The sequence below is a fragment of the Carassius auratus genome, chromosome 28 (assembly GCF_003368295.1).
Source record: "Carassius auratus strain Wakin chromosome 28, ASM336829v1, whole genome shotgun sequence".
In the NCBI taxonomy this organism is placed as follows: Eukaryota; Metazoa; Chordata; class Actinopteri; order Cypriniformes; family Cyprinidae; genus Carassius; species Carassius auratus.
In genome coordinates this window covers 8,438,141-8,448,545 of record NC_039270.1, presented here as the reverse complement: position 1 = coordinate 8,448,545, position 10,405 = coordinate 8,438,141, and the positions used below count along the sequence as shown (strand labels likewise).

Below are 10,405 nucleotides of genomic sequence, written 5' to 3'. Positions count from 1 at the left end.
TATATATATATATATATATATATATATATAATAAAAAGAAACAGAAAACATTGGAAAGTGCTCAGTGATATTTGACACTGTACCTGTTGAGGCTTACATATATTCCCATGTCTGTCTTTCTTTCTCCCTGCAGTCCTCCCTCTTCCTCATCCTCATCCTCATCCTCTGGAAGACAACCCCCTCTTTCCTGTTCAGTGAACCAGCCACATAAAGTTTCCTCTTCTCAAACGATCTCATTTCCTGCAGAGGATTCACATGTCCTTGCCCCAAACACACAGTGGGGTAGAGTACAGGTAGTGTGGTTGCGAGTATGTCAGTGTAAAGTATGAGTTTTTGGACTGTGCATTATGAAAAGAGACATTCAGGCACATCACAAAGATACTGTATGTGCTGTGCAACTCTGCTGAACTCTTGAACATGTATGAACATGCCCGAGTCATTTATCTGTGAATACGATGTAGAACAACAGATTGAATGCAGACTGATTTTGTATCTAGCAACACAACATTTTTCAGCCTGAAGTACCTTTTGCCCATCAGTCCATTGCACAATCTAGACCAAGCAAACGGTGCACGAGATAAACTTGTATGCTATTCTCGTTTCTTGTTTGCTTTTGAGCATAAACCACGTAAATATAAAATGTAAAGCCACGAAGGCTTTCAACGTTGTTGTTTAATCGTCAAGACAGTGATCTTACGCCGCCCCCTACCGACTGAGTTTTGCAATAACGCTGCGGTAATACAAGGTAATGGTTTTAGATATGATACATTAATGCTGAAGTAGTGCTGTCGGAGTTCTACTCAGAATCAGGGCGTAATTAAAACAAGCTGTAGCTATGATTTCAGAGTGTATTGTGTATTGTTATTGGGTGTCGTATCTAGGCCTGTGTTGAATAAAAATAGTAGACATTCCATGGAACCTTTTGGTTTTATCACAATATTGGTATTTAAAGTATCATAAAATGAATTATCCTCTTTTAGCTTTTTTAAAGATACTCGGCGTTACATTAAATATTACAAATGTTTCATTTTTTAATTCATTATTAGTTTCAATGTTGCCATATTTAACACCATTTAATAGCTAAACATATTGGGGTTATTTCTTCATACATTATTTATCAGGCTACTATCTGAATATTATTGAAAATAGAAACAATGTTTTGGCCATTAAAGAAAAATGGTAGGACTTTTTGTTTTCTAAATAAAGCATAATAATTTCCATAGACAGGACAACGAAAGATACAGGTATTTAACAAATTTTCCTTTGAACTGAAAAACAGTTTACTTTTTGCTTTTTCACTTGTATTTTTATTTATTTATCTATTTATTTTAATGTAGACTATTTCTTCTCGCATTGAGCCTAGGTAGCTACTATTTATTTATTTATTTATTTTATTTATTCATTAATTAATTCATGTATGTATGTATGTACTTGTCCGTGAGGTACAACGTAATTTGCACAAGCAGAATGTTTCTGGTTAAAAAAAATGATTTGATTATTTTTATTAAAAAATAAATAAATAAAACAGAGGAAAGGAAATGAAATTTCCACCATCGCAATAAACGACTTTTTTCATAATTTATTTTGCGTAATTTGTCATAACACGCGGCTCATGTGGAAATGCTAAAGGAATGCTGCAGTGGAAACTGAACGTGAAACGCTCTGTGAAGTAAACCGTGCCCTGTAACAATGAGGAATTACCACACGCTCCAGTTGTGTGTGACATCACCTTTCACAAACGGTTTGATGAAATCATCCTAAACAAGAACACATACAGCTGTTTTTAAAGCGTGTTTTAAAACTCCTTTTGTGTATAGACTGTACAACGCGAACAGAAAGACAGCGCAAAAGATAGGCTACAGATAATAACGTATTGATAATAGGCTATAAAAATGAATAATTGCATGAATTTGTCTAGTAATGACATCACATTTCTTATGATGTCATTGCGTCTACAGAGTGATAGTGGATGAAAGTCCCAGCTTGACTCTCTCACTGTGTTCTCACTAGCGCAATCCTATCCATCTCATTGCGTTTTCAACAAGGTGAGAAAAAGAAAGCCGACCAGGACAAACAGAAGCACGTGATTCTTTCATTTTCAACTTCCAATTGTAATATCGCTGGGGTTCCCGCTCTGTCACCTGCTGAAGACCATGCAAATTCAGGGTGATTTCTTTCTCTCTCTTTTTTTTCTTTGGAGAACACTTGGCTATATAAACAGAGCCTTTGCCACAAGACAGTATCCATAGCCTAGTAGTCATATCGTTTGAATAGTAGCTCTGCACTTTACAGCTGTCAATACAAAGCCAGAATGAAAGCTCTTGTGTATTGTTTGTGGATTATCATGTGTGCGTCCCTATTTGCAGAATCCTTTATTCAGGAGGCGAGCAAAGATGTCCATCAAACAATTATACTTCTGCGTGAACTGGTAAGACCTATATATCTATTGTATGTCTGTTATAAAAAAAAAAAAATGTTTAGGCACTTTTTCAACAGTGTGCTATATGGAACATTAATCTATTAATACATATTTACTATAGATTTATTAGAGGAACGTTGATGGATTAAAAATATAAAATAAGGTATCACGAACTGGCAAACAATGTAACATGAATAATTAAGGTTAGAATTTTAAATTAGAAATATACTGTTGTTCATTGTTCATTCATTGTATTCATGTTACTTCATACAGCAACTTGAATGTTAAAATGGTAACAATGTATTAGATATTAGGATTCATATATTGGTAGTGGCTCGAATGTGAAGTGTTACCTTATGATATTGTTCATTAAACCTTAAGGGTTTAATATTGACAACAGCGTGGCCGCAATATGTTATAGTATTTAGGCTAATGGCTAATGGCTAAAAACTTATTTCTCTCTCTCTCAAAGGAGCATAAAGGTTGTTTGGGTGATGTGGAAGAAGCGATGTCTGATCGGTTCAAGAGTCTTCCCAAAAAGGTAGGCAACAATATAAAACATACAGGACACAGAAATGTCCCATCCTGCAGATCTATCTTTTAGTTGGAGCTTCACTCAAATGTAAATGTTTTTTTTCCAGGTGATTTTAAATAGCCTTAAATAACTTGATTTGCTAGTTCAGGCGTGTCGTTGTGTCACTCTGCAGTTGATCTGCGGAAATATTTAGCACTGTTGGTTGTTTTTGACAATGGACGTTTGATCCTTTTTTTCTTTCTCACGTGGACAGAAACAAGAACTATCTCAGGCACTGAACATAGCCTATAACTCTACCTTTGAGCTCTTCAAGAAGCACAGAAGTCACTGCCACTGGAAACACAATGCCTTCCAAGATCTACTGGAACACCTCCACCGACAAGCTCAACCACATATCGTAAGTCACTAGTTGGGCTGAGTCAACATCTACTTTCGTTATTCTCAAATTTGGCCGTTAAGCGTTTTGAGACGTCATCTAGGTCCCGGTGATGAGCTCTGCACTGGAGACGCTGGTGAAGGACTTCGAGGAGCTCGATCAGTTTCTCACGCTGAAGGTGAAAACTCAGCGAACAATAGCGAAAAAGTTTAGAATGTTCATATCCTCATAGTTCAGATCTTTTGATTGACTGTGTGACTTTTGTTTCCGACAGAATTCCAGCTGCTGCGCGTGGGAAAGCGCGCGCCAGGACCTTCTGGTCGTCATGAACCACTTCTGGAAAATGACAAGGCATAGAAGAATACACGTTTAATACAATGCATGCCGTAAATCAATGTTGTCCATTATTTATTAAAACGCTAATTTTATAGTTTTTTATTTCGCAATTTCCATTTTACCATTTCGACTTGATGAATGATTGTTAATTTTCCGGTTTATTATAAGCTCTGAGTTAATGCTAATTATAAACACATTTATTAGAGAATAACTCATTTAAACTAGCCTACACTAAAATGTTTACAATATGCTAACTTTTATTGTGCTCTATTTTGCAAACCACTGTTTATCCGGGAATGTGTTATTATTTAAATGAAGGAATGTGTCGTTTACATGTTGATTGTATTTGGCTGTCTAAATGTGTTTCTAACAAATGTATGGGCATATGTGAATTTGTCACCTGACCAATGTTGACCAAAAAATAAAATATTTAAATATTTCAAATATTTTTCTGTGTGTTTTTTTTTTGTTTTTTTTACATTTTTTTTTTTAAGTACAGACACCCGGTGGTACAGACCAAAAGTTTGGAAACATTACTATTTTTAATGTTTTTTAAAGAAGTTTCTTCTGCTCATCAAGCCTGCATTTATTTGTTCAAAGATACAGAAAAAAATTAATATTGGGATATATTATTACAATTTAAAATAATTGTTTTTAAATTTATTATACTTTTAAATTATGATTTATTTCTGTGATGCAAAGCTGAATTTTTAGGATCATTATCACATGATCCTTTAGAAATCATTCTAATATGATGATTCATTATCAAAGTTGGAAACAGTTCTGCTGCTTAATATTTTTTTAGAACATGTGATACTTTTTAGGATACTTTTTAGGATGAATAAAAAGTAAAAAAAAAAAAAAAAAGAAGAAGAAGAAGAAGCTATGTTTTTAAAATATAAATATTTTGTAATAGTAATATACACTACTGGTCAGTAATTTGGGGTCAGTAATTTTTTTTCTTTCTTTTTTTTAATAAAATCAATACTTTTATTCAGCAAGGATGTGTTAAATTGATAAAAAGTGATAGTAAAGAAAATATATTATTAAATATATATAATTCGATTTTTTTATATATAAATGCAGTTCTTTTTAACCTTTTATTCATCAAATATATTAGACAGCAGAACTGTTTCAACACTCATAATAAATCAGAATATTAGAAATGATTTCTAAATGATCATGTGATAGACTGATGTTACATGTTACGTGACACTGAAGGCTGGAGGAAGGATGCTGAAAATTCAGATTTGCATCACAGGAATAAATTGTTTTTTTTTTAAAGTATATTCAAATAGAAAACTATTATTTTAAGTTGTAATAATATTACACAATATTACAGTTTTTTCAGTATTTTTGATCAAATAAATGCAGGCTTGATGAGCAAAAGAAACTTCTTTCAAAAACATTAAAAATAGTAATGTTTCCCAACCTTTGGTCTGTACTGTATATGTTTGGCCTAGGCTATATATTCGGTAGGATGACCTATACAGACTTTGTGGGAGAACATAAAATATGAACATGAAAACTTTGTCATTTTGAGGGGAAAAAGTTTATTTAACATATTTATTTAAAATGCTATGTATTTGCTTCCCAACAATGATTTAAGCAGTGCATAAAATAGTTAGGCTGATAAAAAAAAGTATCCTGCAAATAAACTGCAACATTGGCTAATCTCGCCATCTACAGGCAAATAGGTGCTACATCTTAAAAGTGTTTTAATTGATTAACGAACTAGAGAAAACCACAGTGGCACGAATATGTATTTAAAAACAAAACAAATACACTGAACTTGAAGATCCCAGTTAGATGTTCTATGTGATTGCTAAGAGTCTTGTTTTAAAGAAAAAGACAATTTAAGCTCTATTTGTTTGATTAAATTTGCACACCTAACAATTTAATGTTTTATAAAAGGTTTATTTATTTTCTTTTTTTCTTGTAATTGTCTTACGATTTCGTCAGTGCCATTAAGATGCAATTTTTCCAAAACACGGGATTTTGATGAATTTGTAGTAATATATTATTTTCTAACAACAACAACAACAACAATAATAATACTAATACTAATAATAACAATAATAATAATAATAATTTAAAAAAATTGTAACTAAAAACTTTAGTTACAAAAAATTGTCATTATTTTTTTAATATGGTAGCTAATATTACTATTACTATACTATTTTAAGGTGTCCTTGTTACACGTTATAATGACAATAAATTCATACGAGCATGCAAGTAACCTTAAACAAAATCCTAATCCTAACCCTGACCATATCGTAAGTGCATATAATTAGTATACTGTTTACTGTAACATGAAGACCTCAAAAAAGTGTAGCTGTCTCACCAAAAATATATATGTACAAAGATATGATGGAAGTATATATTATTTTGATAAACTGATCGCCAATGCCAGGTCATTTTTCTTGTGTAGTGAAAAAAATATAAAAATATACCCTATACACTTAAGTGAAAGTGCGATGAAATCCAGTGAGAGCGATTGTTCGCGGTTGCGTCAGCACGTTGCGTAAACAAAGCGCAAAGGCATTACGTCTCAAACAGAAAGTGATCTTCTGTACGTAATCAGCAGGGGAAAATCCCTTCTCGTTTGGAAACGCCAGGGACCTTGAAACACTTTGTAATCAGGTAATTATTTTGAGCCATGAGATTGCTTTAACTTATACTGAAGTTGTTTGTAACATTATATTGTGTATTAAACTACACGTAATTTTGTTTGCGCGTTTTGCGCTGGTGTGTACAGTAGGCTCAATCAAAGACGATTAAAGAGTAAACTATAACTAACCTAGACTATAGGCATATATACTATTTTCACTTATTTTCTATGTACAAAATATCTTGCTTTCAAAAGTATTTTATTATTATTATTAATAGCAGACCAGATATATATTTTGCTTAGTAGGCCTAGTCTGGGCATTCACTACAACTAAAGTGAAAGTAACTGGGACAGTACATACCTGCATGTTGCGTTTTCCCTTTCCACACTCCTGAATAAAATCCAGCACACTTCACCATGTCCCTGCAACATTCTCTCGAGCGACAGAGTAGAAAACTACTGCACGGATACAAAGATGAAACAAACTCAAATGTGGACGTATATTTGTGTGATATTCCTAACTCTACAGAGTCAATGCTCTGCTTGCAGATGGCTCGACAGATACGGGACTGTGAGCGCCGAATCTCTGACGCTGCTTCGGGAAATGGTAAGTAGTCTACACTTTTAAAGCTTCAAGATGTGTTTCTAAATGTTCATCAGAAGACATTAGACTGCTGCGCAATGCAACCACAGGCTTTTTCTGCAAGGCCCTTAAGACACTCGAGTAAATACTCTATTTAGGCTATGCAACAGATTTATTGATTTTGTAAGTTGTTAATTCAACTTATTGAGGGATGTTGTCACGTTTAGTCTGATTATTTCAGCATGAATAAAAAAAAAAAAGTGTCCATCATTAGGTTTCAACATTTTTTTTTTACATTAATTGTCAGAGTTGTCTTCGTTAGTAATTCATTAAATGTGGTTGATTGACAAAGTGCAGTGAACTAATCTGAACTAAACTGTATTCAAATTAAGTAAATCAACGTTTTCATTTTTTTTTTTTGTACATTGATGTTTTTAACATTTTTATAAAAAGTCTTTAGAAAGTTTTTGTGCAGATGAATGAACAGCTAAATATCCAGCATAAGGAACTTTTTACAAATGACTCATTTCTTTATATCTATATATAGAGTGGACAATATCATGAGAATGTCTGGGTGGATTTTCCGGGGACCCTGTACAACTTGACAGAGAAAGCTGAGGTTTGTAAACTTTTATCTGTGATCAAACATTTCATTCCACAAATAAAACAAAGGCTAGCAAAACAAATAGGGAAAATTAATTTCAATTATATTTAATGCGTTGAGCTGACGCTTTTATCCAAAAATTTAGGCTAACATCTTTTACCTAACATGTGTTCCCTGGGAATCGAACCCACAACCTTTGAAAATGAGATCTCCAATGAGATCAGAATTTAATTATGTGAAAGTCTTATAAAACTTGTATACATCACAACAGTCTTCTTTGTGTGGGACCAGGTGCCTAAACATAGCCTTATGTCTCCTGACAGGTGGAGGACCAGGTGAGGTTTTTTGTCTTGACCTTAGACCACATCATCAATCTCATGGATGACTCCGAGCACATGAATTCAGCGCAATGGAATCTAACAAAAGTGAAATATTTCCTAGAAGTCCTGCAGAGGCAGTCTTCTGAGCTTAAAGAATGCGTAAGTCTTGGCTATTTGTGCTTGGGAGAAACTGATATCACAATTGCATTGTATGAATCATCAAAATTAGTCCATTCATTTAAATTGAATGGCTCCACTCAATCGTTTAACCTCAACACTGTTATGACATGATTCATTATTAATCATTAACTTAATAAGAGCAATTGAACATATGTGATATGAAATGTAAAAATTACGTTTGATTAATTTGTTATTCATGTTATTTTTTTCTGATTGTTTAAAAACATTTTTTGCATTTTTCTAGGTGGTCCAATACCAAAAGCCATTGAAAAAGGAGTCTTACGAGATCGGGATAAAAAGGCACTTCAGGACTCTAAAGAAGATTTTAAAGAAAGAAGTAAGTTCGATTGCATAAAATGATGTAACAGCTTGATGTGTTGACTGATTTCTGTAATTAGCTTTATTTTTGCCTTAAGAGGCATATTGTATTTGCACTTTTGCGATGTTAATGTTACTTTGTGAAGAGTAAAAGGAATGATTTTCTTGCATTTAAAATGCAAAGTCAGTGGTATAGCTAATGATGTTCCTTTTTATGTTTTTAAGAAATATAGTGCTCATGCATGGGAACAGATCCGGAGAGCTGTGAGAAGCCACCTTCAGAGGATGGAGATCATCGCAAACAACACTAAAAAACGTTTCTGATATGCGTTTAAGAGACAATGACCAACAAATAATGTCTGATACATTACACAGAACAAAAAAAAAAACTTGTCTTACAAACATAACACTGAAAAAAGAAGAATGTTATAAATGTATTTGTGTATTTACATGTTTGTTTTTAATTGCACTGAATGTAACCTAGACGTGTTTAGATTGACCAATAGGTAGGGCTTTAATGCAGAGTTTATGTTATGTGTTTCCTATGAAAACTTGAAGTTATCAGATCAAACAAGCTAAGGATGTTTTTACAAAAACCTGTAAAAACTTTTCTGTTTGGTTTAGGTGAGAAGAAGCCTCTTTGCCTAAACTATACTCAGATATTTTGCTAACTAAATGAAAAAACATGCTATGCATTTCATGTATTATTTGTCAGTCAGCCATGTGATGCACATGCATGTTGGGTACGAGTCATCGTTTTTTTTTTTAAGTAAATTGAAATCGATTTATATATCTTTGTGCACAATTTTTTGATATCCTAGTATATTTATTGTTTTCATATTTAATAGTATTTATAGTTATTTATTTGTTCCAACTGACACAAAATGTTTTGTATTTTCAAATAAAAATTATTTATTGAAACTGCTTGAGATGTTTATCATTGTTTACTAAATGCATTGGACTTCCACACACCAATACAGTTTACAATCCATTGTACTTGTCTTACTTCGTCTATGGTTTTTCAAAGATTGAAGGCTGAACAAAGTTTGTGAAATGTAGAGAATTATTTCTTTCTTTTAGTTACACTATGTTTTAAGGTGTCTTTGTTACAGTGTAATTATACATTTACCAGCTCGAGTAATATTAATCAAATAGGTCTACATGTACTTAATACTGTATATGGTTATGATTAGGGTTTGGCTTGGGGTTACTTTAATGTAATTATCCGTTATTTATAAGTAGATGAGTAGATGAAACAATGACACCTTGAAATAAAGTGTTACCTTTTTTAAATGCTTATATACAGACATTTCTGTAATGCAAATGCTTCACTCTAATGGATATCACAAGGTTCTTCTTGGAGGGAGGGGCCATGGAAAATATATTATGATAATATAAATGAGGAAAAGATCCTATATGAGTTTTTGAAGTGCTTCTTATTGGAAAGCACGTTTTTTCTTTTTTTATAGTCTCGAGGTCTCTCTCTCTCTCTCTCTCTCTCTCTCTCTCTCACACACATACACACACACACACACAAATACACACACACACACACACACACACACATCTAGTTAAGGCATACATTTAGAGTGCTAAGAGGCTAAAAAATCAGGCTACTGGTTTTCACAAAAACAAAAAGGTTCATAAAATGGTGGTGGTTAAGGTGCCATATAGCACCACTGCCATACGATGAAAACTATTTTTTAAACCCCTGTATAGTTCTTTAAATGTGCTTATTCTATCTTTCAGTGTATTAGTTTAGTCTGGGAAAGGATTAAAACATGAGAATGCAGTGCATTTCCAAAAGATTACTTGGTTCTCAAACTTAAAACTTTATATAAAATCTAAGAAGGAGCACATATAACATTTAGCATAATTTGAAAAGTGCTGTATAGTGAAGTGACATTCAGTATGGTAACCCATACTCAGAATTTGTGCTCCGGATTTTACCCCATCCGAAATGCATGCGTGCACGCACACACACACACACACACACACACACACACACACACACACACACACACACACACACACACACACACACACACACACACACACACACACACACAGCAGTGGGCAGCCATTTATGCTGCGGCGCCCGGGGAGCAGTTGAGGGTTCGATG

The 10,405-nt window shown here is 33.4% G+C and overlaps 1 protein-coding gene across 2 annotated transcripts; it reads left to right on the top strand.

The window, feature by feature from the left end:
* Positions 1-6,211: 6,211 nt before the first annotated feature.
* ifnphi1 (interferon phi 1) lies at positions 6,212-9,159 on the top strand. 2 transcript variants are annotated; one of them, XM_026207595.1, is made up of 6 exons: positions 6,212-6,309; positions 6,827-6,884; positions 7,408-7,479; positions 7,788-7,943; positions 8,209-8,301; positions 8,508-9,159. In XM_026207595.1, exons 2-6 carry the CDS (start codon positions 6,882-6,884, stop codon positions 8,604-8,606), a joined length of 423 nt encoding a protein of 140 aa, XP_026063380.1. In that variant the 5' UTR covers positions 6,212-6,309; positions 6,827-6,881; the 3' UTR covers positions 8,607-9,159. The 2 variants fall into 2 exon arrangements, with proteins under 2 accessions (XP_026063380.1, XP_026063378.1); XM_026207593.1 differs by lacking the exon at positions 6,212-6,309 and having other exon boundaries at positions 6,501-6,884.
* Positions 9,160-10,405: the final 1,246 nt, after the last annotated feature.

Bases quoted from the DNA above. Each gene is read 5' to 3' on its own strand.
- ifnphi1 (XM_026207593.1), top strand. From the start codon at position 6,753: ATGAAACAAACTCAAATGTGGACGTATATTTGTGTGATATTCCTAACT. The intron at 7,944-8,208 runs GTAAGTCTTGGC...GCATTTTTCTAG, and splicing joins CTTCTGAGCTTAAAGAATGC to GTGGTCCAATACCAAAAGCC. The intron at 8,302-8,507 runs GTAAGTTCGATT...TATGTTTTTAAG, and splicing joins AGAAGATTTTAAAGAAAGAA to AAATATAGTGCTCATGCATG.